At 42.7% G+C, this 27457-nt stretch overlaps 1 protein-coding gene across 1 annotated transcript in view; it reads right to left on the bottom strand.

The window, feature by feature from the left end:
* LYST (lysosomal trafficking regulator) overlaps window positions 1-25150 on the bottom strand; it is a 147386-nt gene extending 122236 nt beyond the window's left edge. Inside the window, exons 1-3 of the mRNA XM_045196398.2 lie at window positions 25018-25150; window positions 5303-5388; window positions 4922-5129 (exon numbers count right to left, since the gene is read on the bottom strand). Coding sequence (XP_045052333.2) covers window positions 4922-5129; window positions 5303-5349 — 255 coding nt within the window. The 5' untranslated portion in view covers window positions 5350-5388; window positions 25018-25150. The remainder of the gene's footprint in view (window positions 1-4921; window positions 5130-5302; window positions 5389-25017) is intronic.
* Window positions 25151-27457: the final 2307 nt, after the last annotated feature.

Genomic DNA, 27457 nt, shown 5'->3' with positions numbered 1-27457 from the left:
AATCGAGGATAATTGCTACTTTTTAAGCTGGGCAAAGTTTCTTTCAAAAAACGTGTAAAGGTCTGAGTGTAAATTTCAACTCTGCCATCTTTAACCATCAAAAAGAATGTTTTGCACTATTTAAGCAGAGTATTTTTTCCTAAGAATAAAGAGATCAGCACGTCTGTGTATAGTAAATCACGACCAAATGAGGTTTAACAGAGAAGTGCAAAACTGGCTCAACGTTTAGAAAGCACCAGCACAGTTCACCCACATTAACAGAATTTTAAAAAGATGTGATAGTCTCAACAGATACAGAAAAGGCATTTGAAAATCCAACATACATTCAGAATGAAAGCTCTCCACTAACTGGAAATAGAAGAGAACATCCTCATTCTGAAAAAAGGCATCTAAGAAAAGCCCAGCGCTGACATCACATGCGGTGGTGAAACACTGAATGCTTCCCCCTAAGGCCAGACACAAGGGAGACGTTCGCTCTCATCGCTTTCCTCAACCTTTGTACGTGCAAAAGGCAAGAAATGAAATTAAAAGGTACAGAAATTGGAAAAGAGGTAAAATTATTATTCACAGATGATATGACTGTGTACACAGAAATTTCTAAGAAATCTACAAAAAACATTTCAAGATAAATAGAAATAAATGAATTTAGCACAGGTCAACCGTTGAAAAAAATCAACTGTTTTTCTAAGAGCAAGAAACAACAGAGATAAAGTTAAATGCCATTTCCAATAACACCACAAATTTTTTAAATATTTAGAATAAATTTAACCAAAAATATGCAAGACCTCTCTATGCTGGAAACTACAAAATATTGCAGAGAAATTAGAGAAGACTCAAAACAAACAAACAAACAAACAAACAGATTATACCAGGCTCATGGACTGAGAAACTCAACACTGTTAAGTTGCCAATCCTCTCCAAATTAATTCCTAGATTCAGTGCCATCACAACTGAAATCCTCAAGGGCATTTATGGAGATTAATAAGCTGATTCCAAAATTTATATGGAAGTACAAAGGACCTAGAATAGGCGGACATTCTTGAAAATGAAAAACAAATTGGAGAACATACACCATCTAATTTCTAGACTAACCGTGGAAGCCACAGTCACCAAGACGGCATGGGATTAGTCAAAGAACAGATGACAGGCACATCAACTCACACACATACAGTCAGCTGGTTTCCAACAAAGGTGCCCAGGTTATTCATGGGGGATGAGAAGACTTCTAAGGAGAAATGTTGCTGGAACAACCAGGCAACTATACAGGGAGCAGGGGCAGAATGGAGCCATAACTCCTACCTCACACCATACACCAATATTAATTCAAAATGGATCAGATAAAAGTAAAAGTAGTAACTAAAAAGCTCCTAGGAAAACAAGCAAACATAGGGAGTATCTTTACAACATTGAGGTTTAAGACAAAGATTTCTTAGACATGATAGAAAAAGCACTATTCCTAAAAGAAATGCTCCTCTAAAGACATTGTTAAGAACTGAAAAGGCAAGTCACAAAGGACATGTTCACAATCCAACAAAGACTTTTATCCGGGATACCTAAAGAACTACCACAACTGAATAGACAAGTGACCTGACTTTAAAAATGGGCACAATCGAAACTTAAAAAAAATAGAAGAGAGAGAGAGACAGACAGAAAGAGAAGAGGAAAAGAAGGGAGGCCATGCATTAATAATAAGTATAGCAAGTTCATATTTAATTTTTTGGGTTAATGTGAACATAGCCATGTGTCATGGCATAATTAATATTCTTGCGTAGTACAATGATCAGTGTTGATTTCATGTACTCTAAGAAATTATTTGTTTTTAAAATGAAAAATAATGGGCACAAGCCCTGGCTGGTGTGGCTCAGTGGATTGAGCATGGGCCTGCGAACCAAAAGGTCACTGGTTCAATTCCCAGTCAGGGCTCATGCCTGGATTGCGGGCCAGGTCCCCAGTAGGAGTGCACGAGAGGCAACGACCATTGATGTTTCTCTCCCTCTCTCCCTCCCTCCCCCACTCTCTAAAAATAAATAAATAAAATCTTTTTTAATAAAAGAAAAATAATGGGCACAAAACTTGAACAAACATCTACAAAAGAAGATATGGAAATGGCCAATAGCCACACGAAAAAGTGCTCAATAGTATTAGTTGTCAGAGAAATGAAAATTAAAACCACAGTCAGATGCTATTTTATATTCACTTTGATGCTAATACTAAAAAGACTGGCAACAGAGAACGTTAGAGGGGATGTACATATTGGTGGATTCGAGAGCATTGAGTATTAGAGAGGATGTAGAGAGGACAGTAGAGAGCATGAATCCCCATACACAGCTGGGAAAACGCAGGGGCATGTCCACTTTGAAAGCAGCTTGGCCTTCTTCCAAAGTTAAACACCCTTTTGACCCAGCAATTGTATGCCTACACATTTACCCAGGAGAAATGGAAAAATATTCACAGCAGCTTTATTCACAATAGCCAAATGGACATGACCCAAATGGTCAAACAGCAGGGGACCGTAAACAAACTGCCTCCAGACAACAGAACGCCAGAGGCAGAAAGCCTGAGCTGCCACTCACGCAAATGGGCGATCCTCCGAGACACAAGGGCACAGACTGCATGATTCCCTTTATGTGAAGTCCAGAACAAGCAAAGCTTCACTCAGAGGCTAGAAATCAGAACAGTGGTTTCTTGCAGGGGGCCTGGCGAACCTTCCAAGAGGGTGGAAATGTTCTCGACAGTGATTGGGGTAGTGGCTCCACAGGTGAATACGTTTGTTACAAGTTAGATGTCAATAAAGTCTGTTTAATTCCTTATATTAAACATCAATTAATGAAGCAAAAGGCCTGCAGTAGACTGGTAAGGGCTGAAATCGTAGCTCCCCCAGAGAACCCAGGTGATCCTCCCACAAGTGAGCATCCTCGTGAGAGGTGGACAAAATGCTCAAGGTCCTCCTGAAGCGGGCAGCTCAGAATCCAGCGCTCTGATTCCACCTTCAATGACTAAGTCTTGGGCAGTTAGATGCCCCTTCAGGATCTAAATGATCATTCTCCATGCCTTGGTTTAAATAATTAAATATTGATAAGCCCTATTTTAAAAGGCTATTAATTTCACTCTACTTCTGCTATTCCTACTATCACTGCTAGAAATATCCCCAAAAATCAGTGATAAAGGAAAAGAAGGGATTAAAAAATATCACCATTGGGAAACATATTATTCAATTATGACTTGAATGATTGCAGTTAATAATATATGAAAAGTTATTTCAAGACTTAAAAGACAAAGCAGAAAATCTACAGAGATAAAAAGTAGATTAGTGTTTGCTTAGGGCTGAGGGCCATGGAAGGAATAGGAGAGAGACAGCTAAAATGGACACAGTTTCTATCTGAGGTGATGAAAATGGCGTAAAATTGACTGTGACTGCACTAAAAAACTGAATTTTGTACATATGAAAGAGGTGAATTCTGTTATATGTGAATATATCTCAACAATGCTGCCATTAAGAAAAAGCCATTGAGATTTTTATTGGGGAAAACAGATATCTTTACAATACTGATATCCTTACAATTATGTAGTTCTGAATTTATTTGGTTCTTTTTTAGTTTCTTTCAACATTTGTTCCTGGGTATTTGATATTTATCACGTTATTTATGTGGTATCTTTTAAAAAGAGAAAGCACTAAATTGTTCTAATGTGGGAAATGATGAACAGAATAAGATATGAATATGAAATCATCAAAATTTCAAAATAAAAAATCACTACATGTAGTCTAACAAATCATTTTTCTGGTTTTTAATTTATTTGTAAAAGTCTTACAAATATATAAAATTTAAATTAATTTAGTCATACCTCCAATAAATCACATTCATGAAAAAGAATAATATTACATATACCTGCAAATATTATGGAATATTCCATGGTAGGCAGACACCAGAGTGAACAAATACTTCTTTATATTTGTTTGGTTCCTTGGCTTACAGTGACAACAAAGGCATTCAATTTTAGTCTCTGTATTTATCCAGTATATGTTTTTATTAGAAATATGCTTCATATCAAAGAAACTTAACAATGGCTAAGTGTATACCTAAGGCCAGTAACATTTAAAGTGTTTAAAAATGTCTGTCACACAGAGACCATATCGCCTTTCAATTCAAGCTAATTGAAGCAGTATCTAACTGCATGAATTAGCTCCTGAAAACAGATGGGAGTCTTTCTTTCATAAAATAAATATTTGTTTTCTATAATGAAGTAAAGATATAGATCACGTTTGGGCTTCAAGTTAACCTTGTCTGAGTTATTTAATGTTTCCGCATCTCAGTTTTTCATCTACGAAAGGAGGTCAGATGAAAACATCTCAATAGTTCCAACTTGCTTTCAAATTGTGTTAACTCTGTGATACGGAATCAGCACAATGCCACATGGTCATACAATACTTTAAGCAAACACAATAATGCACTAAAGTAGATGTATTCAAGCTAGAGGACTCAGTAATTATTAGTTCACACAAAGGGTTCTTCTCCACTTTCACCCCACATTTAGCAAGCTCCCTAAATATAATTTACACTAAACATTTCAAAAGCATATCTGATGTTTATTGAAAGTACACATTCATGTTTCTGAATTGTGATCTTATATCTTTATTAATCTTTATTAATAATTATAGTTACCTTGCACTGATATTAGGATAAAAACAGTATATATGAAACCATTTTAGAAGAAAGGCCATTTATAACTCTAAGATATTTCAGATGTTTTAAAAAGTATCCAAATAAACATGTTCTCAAATGGGGCTACTTTTCTTTGTTGGAGTGATGTAAGAGATTAGACTTTATCTCAGAGACTCTTAGAAACTATGTATCCCGGAAATTATGTACCTAAAATTAACGATAATATACTGATAAAAAATTATTTGATATGAAAGTGTTACCTGATCGATGATAGCATTTAGCTTGGTAAGTAAAAGAAATCCTCGACCATGGACAAGGTACTGTCCAAGGGTGGCCATGTGTGTCTCCTCCTCCTCCTCGTCCTCCTCCTCCCTGGCCTCCACCCTCTGGACCACTGCATTGCAAAGCCGGTTGACGTCGGTCAGAAATTCACGTGCCAAAGAGTTACTGTCAGTGCTCATGACCGAGCTAGAAAATAAATATTAAAACAAAGAAGATTAAAAAACCAAAAATTTACATTTAAACTACGATGTTTTATTGTTGGTTTGCAGTTAGGTTAATGTCACATAACTGTGTAGTTTCAAAGCCTTAGACTGAAACAAGTATTTTGACTGCTAATATTTATTACATTAAATACTTACCAATCTTTCAACACTTCTGTAACATTTAGAGTATAATTGGAGCTCATGAACTGGGTGAATCAAATATTCTTAGAATACAGCTTCACCTACAAGAAAAAAAAGACATATTAATGGCAATAGTAAAACAAATAACTTTAACAGAGTTCTGACATAAAAACCAATGGCCAGTCTTCATATCTGATGTATGAAACAGCAGTGAATTCTTAGAATCTCAAGAGCACACTAAAAACATCTAGAACTTCAAGAAGGGAGTCTTGAGAGAGGGAGTCTTGGAACATATTTCCTCTGAACAAGGCAACTTGATCACAGCTCCTCAACTCTCCTCTCCCAATGCCTAATTTACAACCTCCAGGTAAATCACCAGTTAACTTATAAAGGAAGGCAATGAGATCGGTATCAGTTTTCTTAACACCGGACTCTAGGAGGTAGTGGAACATCAACTATACTATGGACAGCCCAGTAAGTTACTCTTATGTAAGAGTGAAAAATATTTGAGACATATAAGAACTCAGAATATGCCAAAGTCAATGAATAAACCACCACCAAATATCATATCCTTATCGAATTTTTAAATGAACTAATCTTTTGTGTACTATACAGTGCAGGCTATTTATAAAATACTGATACATTGCAACTGCTGGGATAGCAACATGATACTTCTCTTTAGTTGTTTTCCTCTTCTCCCTAGTTTTTATCAGACAGAGGCATGGAAAAGATTTCCTTAAGACAAACATGAAGATTTATTTTGAACAATTTTTTAAAAAATCAGAATGATCTTTGCTTACAAATGCTCAAATCCAGAGAACTGTCTTGAATTCCTTTCAGCTGGGCAAACAGTTCCTATAACCCACACTAACCCAGGCACTTGAGGGTAACACAGGCAGGAAATGGCACAGAGCTGCTGTCAGATCACACAGGACTTTGTGTGAGTTAAGAAAAAAAACTCTCTCTGCCCAGGGTGGTGCAGGTCCACATTAGGCACACAGCTATCTTGAAGCACAGGCTAGATTTCAGTCCCACTCGCCCATTACAGGGACTGTTCCACGTGGCATGGGGAATGTAGCCCAGCCCCTGATTTGGAAAACTGACAGGGAGCAAGGTTGGCACACAGGACCCACACCCACGGATAGATTCTCCCATGGGGAATCAGGCCTGCATTGTACCTAGGCTGCCTTGAGGCTTGCTTTTGCTAAACTCCCTCACCCTGAATTGAGGCAATAAATGTTTACTGCATATCTCTAAGGTAACTTCCTAAAATCTGTGCTAAACCTCCCAAGTATGGAGTGTAACCAGTTCAACCACTTTTCCCCTTGATCTGCAACACCCTTCTCTTTGAAGTATTTAGCAACATTCTTTCCTTCATTATCTGTAAAAGGTAATCACCTACAGGGAACCTGTGCATAGTAAATGAGGACCATCCTTGATGTAATGTACCCAGAAAAACAATAAAAGCCTGTCTAGGCAGGGGTCGGGGCCTTCTCTCTCACTTAGAGCGCGACCATGCTGTCCCTTTTTCTCCACAGGATTTCTATAGTCCGTGTGAATTTGTTTGTCACAGCCACAACACATGGACCCCGCAGGCCGGGGTCCGCATCAGCCCATTCCACTGGCTGGACACCAGTGCCCAGTGCATCTACTGCTCCACCAGACAGGACAGCTCTGGATGGAGTCTCGACATGCCTTCCACACCTGTCCCTGCTGCCTCCCGAGCTATTCAAAATCATCCATGCATTTTTAACTCTGAAAGTATGGAAAGGGAATTATCAGTCAAACTACAGGCACAGAGATGGTACCGTGTTAACTGCCCTGATGCCCAGCCCTCCAGCTGGACTACTACAAGGTGGAGCCTTCTGTCCTGCAATGCCAGGATGATCCCGGCTAACTCAGCGTAGCCATTAGAAGTGAGAGTGGACAGACGACAGGATCCGTCTGTGTCTCTCTCACCAAGGGACAGTTCTAGGCCAAGGGAGGAATTTCTCTAATGCTCTTAGATGAGAATGGCCTCTTTACCTCCACATTTTGCAAAGCCCAGTTTGGATACCCTTGGAGTTTCGCCCTATGCAGGCTCGTAATTCCGTCTGCCAGCACAATCAGCTGTGCTTCCTTCACTCTGATGCCACTCTTCAAACACAGCTGTGTTCTAATCTGTATCCCCCCTCCTCGAACATACTGGGTGTCCCTAAAGTCTGGAAATACAGTTTTTAAAAACAGACTGAAGATGTCCTTAAGGGCACTGCATACATTTGCCTCTGTTTCCAAACTACACAGACACCCCGTGTTACTTATCTATATGACTGTCTTATCACCTAGGCCATGAGTTCCTTAAGGCCAGGGACCCTGTCTTACTCCTTTTTGTGCTTTATAGCTATAATGCCAAATTTTTAATTTATCATTACTATAATTTTCAACCTCCAATGCAACAATTGTTGTAATACCATAATGAATAAAACTTGCTATCATTACTAGAATTTGTATATTCTTAAAATTTACCGTAAATGAAAGTCATAGTAACAAAATGCCTATAATCACGTAAAAGAGCTCAGAAAAAATACAGGTTTCCCCTTCTTTAATACAATGACTGATAAAGGGTAAAACATGAATGGCCAAAACAAACAAACAAACAAAAACCTGACAAGGTCTGAATGCATCAGAAATTTCATCAACGTGCCATTCAATTAAACAAATGTTTATTGAACATTATCACATGCCAGCTACTATTTTTGGCACTGAATACGGGGCAAAAACAGAATCCCTATCCTCATGGAGTTCGGTCGGGTAGAGCTGAACAAAGACAAACACAGTACCATCAGGTAGTCCTAAGAGCCGCGGGAAAAAGTGACCAGAATAAGGGTACAGTGTCAGGGGTGCTGCTTTAGATAGGGTGCACAAGGAACGTGTGAAGAGGTGCTATCTGAGCAAACACATGGAGCCAGTAAGGAAATGGGCCGTAAGGGTATCTGGGCAAAGAGCATTCCGGGGTGCTGAGATTAGTGTATGCTTGATGCATCAGATGCTGAGTGCGAGAGGAAAAGTTAAGTTACTACTGAGTAAGAAAAGCCACTCACTCCTGCTTTCAGGGACAGGAGTGAGCTGTGGAAAGAAGAAACAGAAATGTCCCCTGGAACAGTCTCTCCCTATCGAAGTCTCCTTCCTGCTTGCCCTCAGTCCCATCCCCCCATCCTCCCCAAAAAAGACTACAAGGTTTTTTAAGCCTGTGTGAAGAGCAGCACTGTGCTCTTAGAAACCGCGGAAAGGGTATCAAGTGGGCAGTGGGGTACACCAATCAGAGTTCAGGTGGGGAGGCTGAAACTGGTGAACCCATCTGGGAGTGGTCAGCGTACTGCTGTATTTTAATGGGACTAGATGGGAGAGGGAGCCCGGAGCAGAGAATGGACCTGGGGTTAGCGTCCCTCAGGCAAGGAGAGGAGAAGGACCCAGCACAAGGGACTTGAAAGCGGCAGCAAATAAAGAAGGGGGAAAATTGGGAGAGTGGAGCTGCCCACAAACGAGGTAAAGAAAGTTGGAAACAGGAAAGAGAGATCAACTGCGTCAAATATTGCTGAGTGAGATGAAGACTGGGGACTGACCCCCAGATTTAACAGCATGAAAGTCCCTGACACCTTGTCAAAGGCGTGGAGGCAAGGAGTTCAGACAGCTCTTTTAAGACATCCTGCCCTAAAGGGTGGCAACAAAATGGACACAGGGGGCACAGGTGAAGGGGACACAGGGTAGGAGGGGGTTTTATTTTTTTTAAAGAAAAATATTATAGTGTGTTTGTAAGCTGAAATATTATAGCGTGTTTGTATGGCATCTTTGTCCGACAGAGAAAGGAAAAGGTGGAACAGGAGGAAGAGAGGCAATACAAACTTCAAGAGCAGCTCAAGTACAGTCCTGGAGAGACTTATAGTAAGTTTGGTATCAAAACTCAGCATGAGAAGCAGCAGACCAAGGATGGAGACAGTACTGACCAAGGATGAACAAAAGAATTTACGGTGGGTTGAGAAATGAGCAGAGGCTGCAAATCAGGCATTCTGGGGATATCAAGTGTTCTCAGCTACTTGAGATTCTCCAGCAGAATCTAACAGTTGAGAATGTAGAATGCATCCCTGATCTGGAAATGGGACTTTGGATGGAGGCAGCCGAAGCCGAAGCGGGGGAATCAAGGGCACATGTAAGAGAACAAGACACATGGTCAAAAATAGGGTACAGATGGGTGGGAAAGAGGAAGAGGCCAGGCAAACGCTGATACAGAAGGAGAAATACAGGCAACCAATCATTATGAGATTGAAGAAAAGAAAATGTGGGAAGAAAGGATATTGGAATTTTTAGATTTTTGAATCAAACAGGTCTAGATCATGCAAACAACTCAGCGTGTGACCCTGCAGCAGGAGTCTGAAGTGACGTGAAAGTTAAGGTTAAGTAATCACGAGGCTGGTTTCTTGGACAACAGATCTTTGTCAGCTCTGTTATAACGTGAAAGCTCCTTGACGACAGGGATTTTGTCTCTTGCGTTTACCAATGAACCCACAGCATCTGGAACAGCACGTGGCACAGAGAAGGCATTTCAAACATTTGCTGAATTTGTTGAATGAGCAGCATGCCTTCCACTCAGGATTCTTGTTATGTTTACTTGTCTAATTAAGCCCTCACTGTGGGTCAGATTAGGTTCAGAGTATCAACTCCCCTGATTATTTCCTTTGCATTCTGAAACGAAATGGTTGATAAAATTAAGTCAATAATGGTTGTTTCACTGAGTGAGACTTCCCACAGACAGTTAGTTGACTTTGATATCTTAGCTCTGTTCTGGTTCTGTGATTAAGGTCCACAACCTATTATCCAAAAGATCACAGAATTAAGCTGTCACCCTCAGTCTTGTGGATTTTCACACATTTGTCTGCTTGAAATATAGTACCACACCTGAGCTTTACACCAAGTCATTACTACATACATTCTTCACCTTTAGGCATTTTTAAATACCTTGTCACTTCTGTGCTTGAGGCAGAGCTGCCAATGACATTACATTTACCACTGAAAATAAATCTCAAGCTCAACAACAGGTCACCAAGTTTCCTTCTCAAGAACCATCAAATAGCCCAGTAGGTACAGTGGTAAGAAGGGAAGAGTCAGTTGTGCTACAGTTCCTTTTTTCACTAACTCACTCTTTCACTCATTCATTCAACCAGTGTTTATTACTCGTTAAATAAATATTGCAACAAATACGCACTAATCTGCTCACTCGTGCTGTTTCGCTAGTTTCTGAGTCTGTTCCGAACGGCGCGATAGCCAGCGTTGTGACAGTGGTGAAAACACAGGCAGCAGACTGGGAATGTAGCAACTACTAGCCAGCCCTACAGAGCTGTGTGAAGTCTGGCTTCCTTTTCTGTGAGATGCCTAACCCACAGAGTGGGCGTGTGGATCTTCCGGCTGATGTAACATCAGTAAACATTCCATTTTAAATGCTCAGAACCCGCTGAACACAGCACAGCAGAGAGTGCCACCTGCAGGAAAAGACAAGTCACTGCACCCTTGCCTCAGCACGGACTGCCTGGAAACGTGGTGTTCTGCTCTGTGAGGATGTAGTTTCCAACTAGGCGCTGAAAATAATAGCAGGGAGTACCTGTATTTTTTGCCTTTTGCCTGCTTTGTGACTTGTACAGAGAAGAAGTACCAAAAGTTAAAAGACAAGAAAAAAGGTTATAGTAATGCACTTATTCTCACAGCCTGATTAGAAAGCAATACTTTTTTCTCATCAAACAGTGATATCAATACCTATTCTTTTCACCTAATGCCAAAAACCCTGGTAAATTCCCTTTAAAAATAATACTATGTACTTGATAAATTTATTAATTACAGTAGTATTAGAGAAATTACCATTGGAAAGAATTTTTTCGGAAATATATTATGTACCAAAAAGGAGAAGAGAGCTATAAATCACAAGATTATTATGATTAAACAAAATAATGGGCAGATTCATAAGTACTCAACGAATTCTATTGACTATGAATATTGCACACTCTGAAGCCGCCTCCTTGAAAATAGGGGTTGGTGGACATGATTCTTAACTATACTAAATCCCATCTCTTCAGAGTTCAATACATACTGATTATAGACTGATTAGTGACAGTCCCAAAGATCTTTGCAACACATGACTAAAATTCAGAAAACCTTAGGAGAAAAAATTATGACACCATTTTATAAACGACATGAATAAAGGAAAGAGTACAGATAAGTTAGAATCACACATTTTCATAACGGCAGGAATTTCACACATCGTATTCTCCAAGTTCCACAGGCGACAAAAACTGAAGCCCACAGGCCCAAGGTCCCATGGCTAGTTCCCATGGCAGTTGTCTCGGAGTTACGTGATATTTTTGGAGCTAATTAACTGGAACTAAAATAACCAAGATTAGGAGACACAGGCTTTCTTCTGCTGTCAGGTCAGTTAAAAATTAGACCAATGGCAAAGCCATTTCCCTAACACGATACACTATCTCTACATGGCATCCAGAACCTTTACTATAAAGTTCACTAGATTGCAATCTGCACACCTGGAAACAAACGTTTAAAATCTCTCTCTACAAACTTTTATAATTACAATACAGAGCTATGTTTGAAATGCAGAAAACTTGGTTGGTATGGGGGAAGAGACTACACACTAGCCCTGTTCACATTAACAGACATCTCTTTAAAGAATAAGCTAGTTAAGGCACGTCAGATTAATTAAATTATACAGTATTTCAGCAAGTGACTATCTGTTCACCTAAGCTTTACCCTGCAAACTTCGGGTCACACTACATGTGTTAAACGCATCAGACTTAAAACAGAAAGTTTATCAGGATAGTATCTACATGCCATGTATATTTTAATTAATATAAGCATCTTTACAATCTATGTTGTAGTGGATAATTTTGATAGTTGCTGAGTATAGAAAATTAAAATATATTTTAATGGGCCTTGTTTTTATAGAATTCTTAGAGTTTAAAATGTGGATTAGGGAAGGATATGACTCCTTAACAAAGTTCTAAATTAAGTAACTGAATCCGAGAATCCATTAAAAACCGCTTTAGCCATGAGATTAATGATTCCACAAACCAACAACTTCCAGCAGACAAATCACAAGCCCATAATAACTGATAACTCACCATACTTGGGTGAGTATTCAACTTTCACTGACTCGATTAACTTCAAAGAAATTATAATGGTCGTTTATATTACAGCAGTGGCTTAGAGTGCATGCCCTACTTGACAGACACTGGCTTGATTTTCTGAATTCTGCGTTAAAGACCCTCTGACTGCAAGGAGGTCACACACCCTAGGAAAGTTTGGATGGTGGTCCCCAGCTCCTTAGATACCAATGTGGTTTGGTGAAGTGAATGTTGGGAGCCTACGTAACAACTCACGGTCCCGTGGGGAAATAAATTCAGCATGCCAATCAGAACTGCTAGCAACACATTTTGCCGCTCCCTCCCCCAGTACCCTGCCTACCAGGTGAGGGGGAGAGGGATTCCCACACCTCCAAGCCATTTGAGGTGGCTCCGATGATCTGGAAAAAGTCCCCCACAGAAGGGTAGTGACGTGAGGCAAACAGGAGGCCATCTGCCTCACGCAATCTCAGCACTTCCCCAAACCTTCTTCCCAGGGTTCTCTCTCAAGGCCAGTCAGGGACAGTGCAGTCTAAACAGCCTGGGGGAGAAGAGCCCTGTGGATATACACACCCCCTGTAACACTGTCGGCAAGGGCGAAGTGTTGACATGCCAAACCACCACCCTAGAAATGAACCTTTGGAACGCAAATTTGAGTAACTGCCACACTCAAAACACAGTTTTTCAACAAACATGGGAGGACAACTAACAGTGAAGGAAAACTGCCAGGAGTTTGGATTTTATGAATTATCTGAGAGTGAGAATTTACTCTAGAATCAACACTCAGAGAGCAAAATCACCTTGGTACCTCCCTCAACATCTTATACATAAGAACTCTAAGGCAGATAGAGGCTCAGAGATATTCCAAAAGTCATAGGACTTCACAGCTAGGCCTTCAGATGCCTACCCATCACTCTTCCTAAAACTGCATGAAAGTTCTGAGAGGCTCCCCACAGCCAAACCATGTCTTTCAGGAAGCCACTTGTCAGAGCCCTTCAGTGACGAGGTCTGGCCCTAAGTGCCCTGTAATTAGGCAGTGATCCTGCCTGTTGTCCCATGCTGTTTCACCCCTGCAGCCAATAGCGTCTGCCACCCCGAACTTCTTCAGGTGTGCTATTGCTTCATACTATCTTCCTTCATACGCTTCCACACTTCTCATCTATGTCACGAAGTAAATGACCAGAAAAAATTCTGCTCCTCCTAGAAAGGTTGTACATTGTAACATGCAGCCACACCTTCAGCTCCAACTGCAATTGTAGCGCAGCAGCGGTAAAAGTTGGCTCAGACCTAAAGGGTCCCTACTAAAAATGTAGGATTATAATGATCGTTAACCATAAGTGTGGGGGGAAACAATTGTATTATGCCTACTTTTATTCTGTATTATGCATTAAGGCTAACATCAAAGTATAACAATGTGTTGAATAAAATATTTTCAATTTATGTAGAATAGTATAGTGTGTTCAAATAAAGAAAACTCAAGGAAATGAAAAATGGCATTGGTTTGGGGGGCAGGGTAGAAATTTAAGAAAGCAGTGGCCCCCGGAAAGTGTACATATTGGGGTGACCAAAAAGTTTGTTGACTTTTTTCCGTAGGATGGCGCTAGTAGTGCTTAGTTGTCTTAACTTCATTCAAAATAATTTTGTTAAGATTGTATTGTGACAGCTGTCGTTTCAGTGTGCATTTTTAAAAAACTTACCAAAATTGGTGAATTTTTGTGCAGTCATTTTATATATAAGATGGAAGGAAATATGCAACATTTTCAGCATATTATGCTTTATTATTTCAAGAAAGGTAAAAACACAACTGAAACACACACACAAAAAGGTTTGTACAGTGTATGGAGAAGGTGCTGTGACTGATCGAATGTGTCAAAAGTAGTTAGTGAAATTTATTGGTACTACTGACATTTTGACCAAATAATTCTTTGCTATGGGAATGTCTTATGCATTGGAAGATGTTTAGCAGCGCCGTGGCCTATACCCACTAAGAAGCCAATAGCGGGAAATAGCCAACATACTCAAAATATCCAAATCAATAGTTATGGATGAAACTGAAAAATGTGTCATTAATTTTACGTAAATAACTAAACGGACTCTTTGGCCAGCCCGATGCTTCTTTCTCGTGTTTCAGGGAGGTGACAAACAACACTTCCATTTTCCCTCCCGTTCCCCAAGCCCACACGCCTTGGTGAATACTCTCCATCGCAGCTGCCTTGAAACCTGCGACTGGCCAGAGAGGTGAGGTCATTCTCGCTCCTTGTGTGGCAAAGCTGACCAGGAAATAAAGGAAACGCAGGCACAGCGTAGCAAGGCAGAATTTTAAAGGAGATTCAGAGGAAGACACCAAAATGTATCAGACTTAAGTCCTTCAACAAGCTGTTCATTTTTCCTAAAACTAATTGGGCAACCAGGTATCTCAGAAGAAACTGGGTTTAATCCTGAGCACCTTAAAAGAATAAAAATTCTGAGACCCTGTGGTTACAAGTGAGGTTTCACTATAAGGAATTACGAAGGCCCCTTCAGGTAAACCATTTTCCCAGGCTTTACATCCCTGCTAGAAGGAAAGCGCTGTAAGTTTTATACCAAGTAGCGCATCCATCTTCGAAACGGATCTCTGGATTTCTACAGAATACAGATGATGATATCGCTAACACCGACAATGACGGATTACTCCACAACAGGCACTACCACGAGCACTTTCCTATAGCAGTTTGTTTAATCCTCATAGCAATCTCGGAAGTACAACTACATCCCTATTCGTCACGTGCTAGAAACTGAGGCACTGTGAAGTTAGGCAACTGCTCTGGGTCACAGAGCTACTACGTGTCAGGGACAGGATTCAGACCCAGGCAAGTTCTCGGTATTCTGTATACAACTTCCATTCTCCAAAGCTCATGCTGACTCCTCCCTCCAATACACCAGCTCCTGCTTCCTCATTCCTATTTCACTTAATGGCTCTACCCATTCACTCAGAAGAGAACCCAGAATAGCACTTCACTGGGGGCCTTCTCAGCTTTTCCTCTTGACATCTGGCTGGTTCACCTCTGCATCTGCTACTTGCTAACTCTATGACCTTGGGGACTTGACTTCCTCTCTCTAAACCTCAACAAATTATCTATAAAACCAAATTAGTAAGAGCACCTAAAATTGTAAATAATAAAATTAAATGAGATAACGCATATAAAGCGCATAGCACAGTGCCTGGCAGACTGTGGTAAAATCAACAATTATCGGCCATTATGCTCATCACCTTTAATCTGGCCCTTCCCCTCTAACCTCATGCCCAAGCATGCACCTCCTAGGCCCCCATCTCCTCTCTCAATACCAACCACCTCTTACTTGGTCCCTCTGCTTGGCCTTTCTTCCATCCAATCCAAATTCTACAATGGCTAACGTGTCACTCACATTCCTTAAAATCATAAATGACACTACAATTCCTAAGAAATAAGACCCCAACTCCTTATTATCATGCTATGCAATTCCTCCACCATCTACCCTACCCTTTCTCATTCATTCTCTACACATCTCACAACCCACCCTACTGCCCAGTCATCCCTCCTAAAGGTACACACTTTCTCAACACTACCTCACTGATACTTTTTAACCATGTTGCTGCTGCTACAGAAATCCCATTAATTCCCAATGAACTACTTTTCTACATGCCTCTGCCTCAGCTCTCACCACACTGTACTATCGGCTGTACTGATTCTTTCCAAGACAGACTCTACTTTCCTTAAGGAGGGGAAGCAGGGCTTACTTGTTTTTTTAAAAAATCATCTGTGCCTAACACAGTGCCACAAATAAACATTCCCTTAATACTAACTTTGATAGAAAACATTTTAATAATAAAATTCCTTTAGGAAATTCTCCCACAGCTAGAACTCTGAGAAATAAACAGGTCCATTTGCAAAGCCTTTCTGTACATGCTGTAGAAACACCTGAAAAAAAAAAAACCTTACCAAAGATTTTTAGATTAAAAACAAAAAATTTCAGCAATAAAACCTTTGATGTTTATTCTTCCTATGTTAAAGATTATAGTATGCAGTTTAAAAGTTCTTTACAGTCAACTGTACACATGATAGTTTTCCATTCCTCCTAAAAAAAAAAAAACCCACTAAAAATATAGCTTGTACCCTTATCCTAAGTGGGAAATGGAAATAATAAGCATAATTTATGTAGTAATATCATAGCGATCAATAAATTTTTAGTATATATTTGTACAAGGTAAAAAGTTCTGCAAAATAAGTTTCAGAAATACTGAACACGTTTATAAGCTTTAAAGACCCCTTGCAGGTGTACACAGCACGGCTCTCCTCTTATTCCTCCCTAATTCTTACAGACACAATGAAAACTAGCTTCCCTTCTAAAGAGAAAAATGTAGTCAAGGCAATCAATTACAGACAAATGTGTTCACTGTCACAAAACATTCCATATCAAAAAAGACAACAGTGAGATCGAATTGAGGTCCAGGGGCTCACTGTGCTGCTCTCGGGCCATTCCCAAAGGAGGACAGACAGTAGCATTGACGGGAGTGGGGACTGGGAGTGGAGGGAACAGAAGAAAGGAAGGAATACTTATTAAACACTTTCTGAACACATGCATTTCAAGTTCAGCCTATACTTAGTATGTTTTGTGCCACATTGGGTAACATCACAATTTAGTTTCTATCACTATGGCCTAAATGTAGGCGTGTGTAAAGAAAAACGTTAAAGTTATCGAAGAATTGCACATTAGAAACCACACACTACGGCTCTCTCTGGGAATAGGGTGTCTCTCTCCAATGAACACTCCCCACCCATTCGAGCTCCTGACAAAGCATCTCACTGGATTTAAGGTGCACCTTCCTCTCCCTTTCTGACTAGATGTTACTAGGACGCCCTGGCTGGACTTCCAGCTTCTCTCAGTTTTTAACCCCTCATCAATATTGGCTTCTCCACTGCTTCAATTTTACATATACATATAATCTTATAAATATATACACGAGGGGGGACCAAAAAATGGAATTTATTGATGAAAAAATGTGTATTTATTCTTATGGGTTTAAACTTCAGTCACCTTCAGAGTGCTCTCCATTTGATGCCATATAACCTACTGAGACGTTTTTTCTATCGCTCAAAATGGTTTTGAACTTGTTCATTTTGATGCTTTTTAGTGTTTCTGCCGTTTTTTATTTCACCTCTTCCACATCAGAAAAATGTTGCCCCTTGAGGACTTTTTTCATCCAGAGAAATAAAAAAAAAGTTGCTGTGGGTGAGACTGGGTGAATAGAGAGGGTGGGGCACGAGGTTCATGCCCTCTTGGTAAAAACTGCTGAACACTCAGCGTGGTGTGGGCAGATGCCCTCATAAATCACCATCCTGAAATGGGCAAACACATTGAAAGAGTCTTAAAATTCACTGAAGCTGAACACAGCCTCTCACACCACCACCAGCTGGTGCACTGATACAGATGGCATCCTAGAACACTCACCTAACAGGGGAAGCCTGTCCTGCAAGAGACCTGCCATACAGATGATAACTCCATTGAGGGGGGTCCTCCCTCATTTATATACCCTGTTGGCACCTCCTCTTTCAAGATGACTCAGGGTGGTCTGCACTGGGAGTGGTCTTCTCACCTCCCCTCTCTCCGCACTCTGCCTTCTGCCCACACTACTCCACTGGAACTACTTGGTCAAGATCAACAATAACCTTCTAACTGCCAAATCCAATCCAATGGACACGTTCCCGTCCTCATCTTGTTTGACCTCCCTGAGGAACATGAACCTATGAAACTATTCATCATTCTTACATCTCTCTGGACTTGGGAAATTCCAAATCTCTTGGTTCTCCTCCCACCCCTGACGACTACTGCTCAGTCTTCTTGGCTGGATTCTTCCTTGTCACCCCCTTCATGCTGGTGAGCCTCTGGATTCTCCCCTCTTCCTCACTTCTCTTCTTTGTGTTCTCCTTTGACCATCTCATCCACGTCTCAGGTTTCAAGTTCTACCTACATGTTAATGCCTTCCAAATCTTTATCTAGAGATTAACCCATAACTTCCTTCAAGTCTCCAGACCCTTAGAGAACAAGATGTACCCACAGCATTTCAGGGTAGTCTCATGGGGCTGCAGAGAATCATCTTAGGCTAGTAGTAAACTCCATTCGTGCCCGGGAGTTCAATTCAATCATTCTCAACAGCACAACCCCTTTCCAAGGTGATAGCTCCCTGGTTACCTATTACTGAGATGACTAAACATCTCAATTTGCCAGAACAGCCCTGCCCCAGGGTAACTATTAAATAATATTCCTTTCACTTTCAAAGTAACACCTGTTCAGTCAATAATTTATACAATCACCCTACCTCCCCATCAATCCTTTCGGATTTTTCCTACACAACTAGGTGAGCCCTCCCCCCTCCCTGGATTTCGTACATCCTACCTTTAAGAACCCTAGTTCTGTTGCTACGAAACTTCCCCATATCCTCTACCTTCACACAGGAAGATCACTTCATCTCTTCCTCTCAATAAAGCACTACACTCCCATCCCAGGCCAGGAAGACAAGTCAATTATCCTGCTTTCCCAGCGTGACTTGTGCATCATTATTCCCCATTTTATCCACAGTTAAGGCCCTCTCTATGTTATAGCTACATTTGTCGTTGTTACCTACTGACCTTTGAGTCAATCACCTCCATGTACTGAGAACTTTGTCATACAACTCCTGTCTTCCTCTCCACGAGTGACCTGTTACTCTGGGGGCCTTTTACCATAAAAACAAGAAAGTCCAACACACTGGCATTTAGAACTCCTGGAGTTCCTCTTCTTCAGCAAGCCCTACTCTGCAGAAGGCCAGCCTGGTTTAACAGCTGGGCATAAGGGTTTGCAGGCTAGAAACACTCAGGTACTTCTTAGCTATGCCTTGGGGAAGGCTGCTTAACCTCACTGAGACCCAGTTTCCTCATTTCTAAGATGGAGATCCTGACATGTGCCTCAAGGATGGTTGTGAAAAATAAGTATGATGATCAATGGCAAGCATTTGGTATAGTGACTAGTATGTAGTACTCAGTAAACACTGGCTTTCATTAATATTACTGCTGTAATTAGCACTATTAATCTTGGCTTCCCACTACCATCATTGGTCATTATTTGGCCTTTACGTCACCTGTGGTTGCTCCACCGCTGGGATCTTAGATTAGGACCCTCACATCACAAGTGCTTACTGTCCCGGCTCTAGTGCCCCTTTACTTCCACCAGTCCTACAGCCTACTCATTGAGACTCTTCACCCTCTTCGTTCTCAACATTTGTCAGCCCATCTTGGCTGAGCTTTCTTCCTTAACCAAGCAGGACATCTATGGTTCAGCCCATCCATTAGCAGCCTTATGACCACCCTCAACTCCTTAACTTCACACCACTCCCCACCCAGTTCTCCAGCATACGTTCCTTTCCAATCCCCATCCAGGTTCAGTAGAACTATTTGCTTTCTGCACTGTAATAGGGAGCTGCTGGAGAAAATTGCTTAATCATTCTTACTGACCTCTTTCTACATTGGTGATTGCGAGGGTGTTTATCACTACTCAACAATTAGGTCACTTGTCCCTGGTCAACTCCCTTTTCCAATCACAGGGTAACTTTTCTTTCCCCCTCTAACATACCCCAACCCATGCGCTTCCTTCTCAATCTCAGCACAGGATGCTATCCTGGACACTTATCTATATCTGTATCACCCCCTATTTCCATCTCTTTTTTAAACAGGAAGGCGCAGCTCCACTCTTCTTCAAGGTAACCCTTTCCCCTGCACTCATGTTCCAAACTCTTCCATTTCCTCTGAGATTATGTCTGATTATCTTCTTACCCTTGTGACTTTAATTTTCTTTTCCCTCTCAATGCTTCTTTCTCTCAGTCCACTAAAGTGTCCTTGACTGTTCTACCTTTAAATAACAACAAACTTCCCTGATCACATTGCCCCACTCAAGCTTCCCTTCACCGTCCTCCCTTCCTTATCAAACATGTTTGAAAGAATAGGTTTACTGAATGAATTCTTTATTTGATTCCAACTTCTCTTTTGAGTGTGTGTGTATACACACACACACACACACACACACATATTTTAGAGAGAAGGGGGAAGGTAGGGAGAAAGACAGGGAGAAAAACATCAACCGGTTGCCTCCTGCACATGCCCCAAACAGGAACCAGGCCCAAAACTTAGGTATACACCCCAACTGGGAATCGAACCAGAGACCTTTGGCTTTGCAGGATGATGCTCAACCCACTAAGCCACGCCAGCCAGGGCCAGACCTATATATTTTTTAAATTTAATTATACCTGACTCACTTCCAACAAAGAAAATAAAACAGCCAAACTGATGGGAACTGTTGAATTTCACATCTCCAAATCTACTCCTCTACACGTATTTTTAAAATTAAGATCAATTACTAGCATCACCATTCACCCAGACAACTGAGAATCCTCTCCTTTACCCCCTACCCAAGAACGCCCTTCCTAAAATCTCCCCCATCTGTCCCCTGTTGCCTTCCCAGGGCTCCTACTGCACAGGGAAGTTGTGAGGGTTAAATGAAATAATAAATGGGAGCACACTCTGTAGGATGTGTGATGTACACGCAGAGATTATTTAATATTATTAGATCTTTGGCAAAGTGAGCATGAAATTAAATTTAATATGACTCGTTCTTTTTTTTTAAGATTTTATTTATTTTTAGAGAGAAGGGAAGGAGGAAGAGAGGGAGAGAAACAACAATGGGTGAGAGAAACATCAACCGGTTGCCTCGGACAGGCTCCCACCCAGGAACCTGGCCCCCGCCCAGGCATGGGCCCTGACGGAGGAATCGGGGAATCAAATAGGCAACCTTTTAGTTTGCGGGACGATGCTCAACCAATGCAGCCACACCAGTTAGGACATCACTTGTTCTTAAAAATACCATTCTGGATCTTAGTAATCAATACTTTCTTTTCTAATCACAAATCACAAAGCATCTGTTTGGCAATTTGGTCTATAATTTTTTCAGGAATCAGTCAGTGTCAAGTTGTTCCATGTACATTTTCTGGCTTCACCTCCCCTCAGCTTGTTTTTAAATGTAAAATATGGCAAAAATCTGCCACTCTCTTCACCTTTTAAAGGTGAGAGGCAGTAGTTGCACTGCACAAACATGTCCAAGGATGTGTGGTCCTCTGCCTTAGCGTTCATCTCTTGCTTCTCCTCACTGAAAGTAGCTAGAAGCTCTAGTTTCCTCATCCATTCTGAGTTTCAATTTCGAAGAATTACATTGGAATGAAACAATGTTTTACTTTGTTTGATTCCTTTCTTGTTTAATTAAGATGATCACACTTTAAGCATTACTCTTTCATATTATTAGATAAGATTTTTCTTTTTTTTCTTCCCAGCAGTTAGATCTGGAAAGGGTTCAAAATTTCCAAATGTATCAAGTCACCCTCAATTGCTATGAACCTAGGCCAAGAGACTTAAGAGGCACTGGTGAGAAGTATCAGCGAAAGAAAGTAGTATCAACCAGAATATAGTGTTCCCATCGACTCCAAGATAAGTTTATAATTAGTTATTAATGTGACAGATTTTTATATGCTTTCAGGATATATTTAGGTTGAAAATACATTTAAAAATATGAACTTAGCCCTGGCCTGGTAGCTTAGTTGATTAGGGCATCATCCCGATTCACCAACATTGCACGTTCTATCCCCAGTCAGGGCACATACAAGAATGAACCAATAAATGCATAAATAAGTGAAACAACATATCTATGTTTCTCTCTTTCCCTCCCTCTTTCTCTCCTTTCCTCTTTCTCGCTCTAAAAATGAATTAAAATATGTTAGCTTATTACCTGGATTCTTAATGTAAGGAGCAGATCTTAAATTCTAGGAGTCTGATACAGTTTGATACAAGTTTTATGGGTCAAATTCTATTGCTCCAAATACTGCATAATTTGACTTAAAAAAGATTTCCATTTAACATGAGACAGCTCATTGATTTAAAACCATCTTTTAAAAATATTTATCCATTGATTTCTTTTTTTTTGAAGAGAGAGAAAAGGAGAGAGAGAGAGAAACATCCATTTGTTGCTCCACTTATTCTCACTGGTAGATTATTGTACGTGCCCTGATTGGGGGTCAAACTATTTAAAGCCATCTTTAATGAAACAGAAGAATTAGGATACTCTCTGCATATTACTGACTTATTAGCAAAGTATTAAAAATACAGGTCATTTCCATTATAATTTCACAAATGGCTAAGTGAAGCCACATTTGATAACAAGATTTCTGAGGCTTAACAAAAATTCTTGAATTTAAGTCAGGCATCTAAACATAATTCAGAAAAAAAATTAATCAGATGAAGTTGTTCAAGTTAAATACAGCAGCAAACTAAAAAGGTACTCTGAAATTCTAGACTGTGTGGCTTTCCCCACAACTGAACCCACCAGATACCCTGAGTGCAAGAAAATAAAAACAAAAAACTGTATTTGGTAGAAAGAATGACTAGATTGTTCCAAAAGAGCCAAACAGAATATAAGCATGAAAGTTGGCAGCCCATGGTACGCGGCTGAAAATATTAAGCCGCTGCTGTAGGCGAGATAAGGTAAAAAGTGTCTGCCCTACAGACTCAGGACGTCTACCACGAATGAGCGCCATGTGGATGTCTCATTTTATGGTCTCCTAACCGACTCCCACCCTCCTTCCCACCAAACTGCCCCTCTCATGAACCTCACTGCAGGACATGCCTAAAATCCGGTGTTCTGGAGTCTGCTGTTGACTCTACGACCCTCGGTTTATCCAGAAACCAACCACTCCACCAACTGCACTCTGCATCATCTCCGGCCTGGATTAAAGCAGGAGTCCCCAGACTGATGTCCCTGCTTCTGCTCCTGCTCAACCACCACCCCCCCAAAAAAAAGTCTATTCTCCATCCAACACCAGAGGGACCCTTTCAAAAAGCAAATGTGTTACACCCCTTCCCCATGCAAAGCGATGAGTCTGAGTGGAAGGCCAGTCCTTACAAAGGCCTACTGGCCGGGCACAGTCTGCTTCCCCATGCCCGCGCCACCCCTGACTTCACTTCTGCTGCTCGCACGGTGCTCGCCCCACCAAGCCACACCAGCCTCTCTGCTCCCCTCAAACGTGCCCACACGCTGCCGCCTGGAAGCGTCTGCGGGTGCCTGTCCCTCTGAACACTCTTCCCCAGAGAGGTACTCGGGCTACCCTCTCCCTTCCTTCCAGTCTCGTGCTTAAATGTCATCTTTTCCGGGAAGTCTTCCGTGGCTACTTCCAGTTAAAATTGCAACCCTCTTCCCCGCTCTGTGTCTTCAGTCCTTAACACCACGGGACACAGCACACATTTATTATTTATTATCTCCCAGTAGAATGGAAGCTCCACGAAGGAGGGCGGTTTTCATCTGTTTAGAAAACTGTGTGGCACACAGTAGGCGCTCGATAAATACTTACCAACTATATATATATATATAATTTCATAGTTTATAAATGGCTTTCATGTAAATGAAATTCTATAGTAACTCACTTTCTCCTTATGCCCCCTTTTGTCCAAATTCCCCAATCTTTGCAGTAACAACATGGATGACAGCAAGAGGTATCGGGCAAAAAGTTGCTGGCTCCTTGCAAAGCTCTGCAAAACAGATAACCCCGCATTCGCTAACTACGCCGATCAAATGAACGCTCGGAGCCCGCATGGTTATTAGCTAAGGTTTCTGGGTGTGTCGGTCTGCTCCGTGAACCCTGGGAAAAGGAGAGCTGACTTCCACATCCAAGGAGACACTGGTCCGAGTTCAACACCAACGTATATGCAACTCCCCCCAAATTTCCGATCTGCCTGAATGGAGCCGGGCGCTGTCACCGGGCGTGCAAGGTCTGCAGAGCACACAGCCGACGCTTTGTTTGGTTTAACCCGGGGAGAATCCGGCGGGGAAGCGTCTCCTACAGCCTGTGGGCTGCTCCCCTCCGCGGCGGAGGCCGTGCGGCGCCCGGGCTTCCCCACCAGTCTGATCCCACAGGTGGCGAAGGGGAAATCAGTTAAATCCCCCTCCCCCTTACAGGGCTCCAGCGAAGCCCGCCCGGGACAGACTGCAGACGTCCCAGAGGCCCCTCAGGAGGGCTCTCGCCCGGACCAGGCAGGTCACAGGCAGGAGCGGGAGATTTGACAGATGGGCGAGCAGCCGCGGGGCGGGGGCGCCAGGAGCAACCAGGGGTGGCGGCGCGGAAACTGTCGACTCCGGGGCGCCTCACCCAGCCAGTGCGCCCCCGCTGGGGCAGGGGTGCCGCGGCGCCCGATCGGCAATACAGTCCAGATAGCAGCATGCTCGACCTCCGACCCCGCGCAGGGAAATAAAGTTAGTACCGCTGGCTGTGCGGCGCCGCCAAGCTCCGGCTGCAGCTCCGGGCTGCCCAAGGCCGCTGGAAGGCGTCCCGAGCCCCAGGCAGGAGAGGAAGCCCAGGCCGGGACGTCGGGCCGCGACCCCAGCCCGGGCTCACAGTCACCACCCCGATCGCCTTCCCTTCAGGCCGCGGACAGGGTCCGGGACCCAGCCCTCCGCCAGTATCGTCCGCTGCCTGCGCCACTTTACCTCTGGTCTTGCCACCGCCTCCGCTGCGCGCTCTCCTCGCAGGGCGAATCCTGAGTCCTCGCCACCGCCTCCAGGGCCAGGAGCTCCCACCCCCGCCCCCTCAGGTAACCCAGGAAACCGGGAACACCGTCCCCTCCCCCGCATCCGGGCCCAGACCCGCCCGCTTGCGCTTGCGCGCTGGCTCTGCCTGTGCCCCACGCCCCGCCCCTCGCTGGTTGGGCAGCTCCTCCGTTGCAGAAGTGAGGCGTAGACCCAATGGGGAAGGGAGGAGGGAGGGTCTAGCCAATGGAGAAGGGAGGAGAGCGGGCCGAGCCGCAGGGAGGAGGCTGGAGCCAGGACTGGCCAGGGGCGGGGCGGGGTGGCTGGCTCTGTGCCCTTCCGCTCCGAGAGCTCTGTGGCAATGTGTGCGTTAGAGCCGGGAGTAGGCGACATGGGCACTGTCCGCTAGTCCCCTGTGTTGGTCCAGAGCATGGGAATCTAAGAAATATGGGAAGGGGTTGGGAGAGGGAGGCAGCGTCCCTTGTAAAGGGTTACGGTGGGCTTGTTTCAAGAATCGTGAAGAGGTTTAGGAAGCCACTGTGGAATTAGCTCGGCGCAAAGGTGCATTTTTCAGCTTGGCCTTCCCCAACACATTTCGGTGCAGCGCTCACTGTCAATGTTATATGCCTTAAAATAGCGGCGCCTCCAGAGGGTGGGAGCCGTGGGTTAAATACAAGCCTGTTTCTGGCTGCATCGCTGACATTGGCTGCTGGTCCCAGCTCGCGGCTGGACAGGCTGCGGCCGCGGGCAGTTGGGCGTTTTAGAGGAACCTCTCCTCACCACCCAGGACCTGTGACAAGCACTGCGGGGTGTCCGAGGTAGTAGGACAGAGCCTGAACTCTGAGGGTCCGGGATTCAAGGTCTACCTAGCAATGCAAACTATAAGCACATAGTCTATAAATTGACAGGAATTGCTTTAGAATCCACAACTCCAGTAATTTTTGCACAGGAATCAAGAAATAGAAATAATTTGGAATTTTATATCCTAAGGCTGTATACCAAATGCAACTTTTAATAGCTTCGACTCCCATCTGACTCAATGACAAGCAGAGTAATAATTGTCCGGTGATGTTCTTTGAAGAGGCTCCTCTGGGAAAATCCCACCCTTTGACACATGTCCCCACTGAACTCGAAAGTTCATACCTTTGGGCACAGGTTGCCCACTTCCTCTGGCAATGTTTAAAAATAAAACACTCAGCTCTGGCCGGGTACTCAGTTGGTTAGAGTGTCGACCCCATACCCCAAGGCTGTGGGTTCCATCCCTGGGCAGGGCACATACAGAGGGTCAACAGTGAACGCACTGAACAGCAAATCGAAGTCTCTCTCTCTCTCTCCACCCCCCCATAGATAAAATAAAAAATGCAAATACTCCAGGAATGGGCAACATCCCAAAGAACAGAATGTGCCACCCCACAAAATGCCACTTTGGCATGTGGATTATATTGAGCTGAAGATAATCAAGACCCAGCAGATTTAGGAAGAACTTTGACCTCTCTTTTAACTACCTAAAAGAATTTAGATAGGTCGCCTGTACTAGGGTGAACACCGGATTACCCAATATCTGCTCTTCTTATCTTCCTATCAATTGCCCTCCTCTGCTTTTGAATCCCAGGCCCCTTTTCCATTCCTTAGCTCACAGGTGGCAAACACAAGGCCTGAAGGTGGAATCCGGCCCTCCACCTTGTTTTATCTGGCCCAGTACCTTGTTTCTACCCGAGGGCAGCACTGAGCTCTAGCTTAACTGTTGAGGAGTAGTTACATTTACACAGTCCTAAAATTATATTCGGCCGTTTGAAGGCAACTGCGAGGCTGATGTGGCCCCCAGTGAAAATGAGTGTGACACCCTGCAATTGCCTGCGTTTGGGGCTCATATTTTCATAAGGTTCCAATACATACAAAATTAGATTTGTTTTTTCTATCTTTTAAATTTGTTTAAATCTGTCTTATGTCAATTTAATTAGTAGACCAGCCAAGGGAAGAAAGGAAACATTTCCACTCCTGCAATATGAAATCCCTAACAAGTGAGTGAAAGAGATGTCCAGAGAAACTGTCGGTTGTTTAACAAATATAGTTGACTCTTGAACAAGTAGGGGTTAGGGGTCGCAACCCTCCGCATAGGCAAAACTCCTTATGTAACTTTCGACTCCCCTAAAACTTAACTAGTCAGCCCTTGGAATCTGCAGGGCATTGGTTCCAGGACCACCCTCCATAGATACCAAAATTCACAGATGCTCAAGTCCTTAAAATGGTGTAGGACAGTGCGCACAGTCAGCTCTCTGCATCCATGGATTCCCAACTCTGCAGGGAAAATACTGTTTTCCATCTACCTTTGGTTGAATCGGCAGATGCAAAACCCAGGGATAGGGAGGGCCAACTGTATATTTATTGGAAAAGTCTACCT

The sequence above is a fragment of the Desmodus rotundus genome, chromosome 10 (genome assembly GCF_022682495.2).
Source record: "Desmodus rotundus isolate HL8 chromosome 10, HLdesRot8A.1, whole genome shotgun sequence".
Lineage (NCBI taxonomy): Eukaryota > Metazoa > Chordata > Mammalia > Chiroptera > Phyllostomidae > Desmodus > Desmodus rotundus.
The sequence above is the reverse complement of the archived record's forward strand: the minus strand, read 5'-3'. Positions and strand labels throughout refer to the sequence as shown.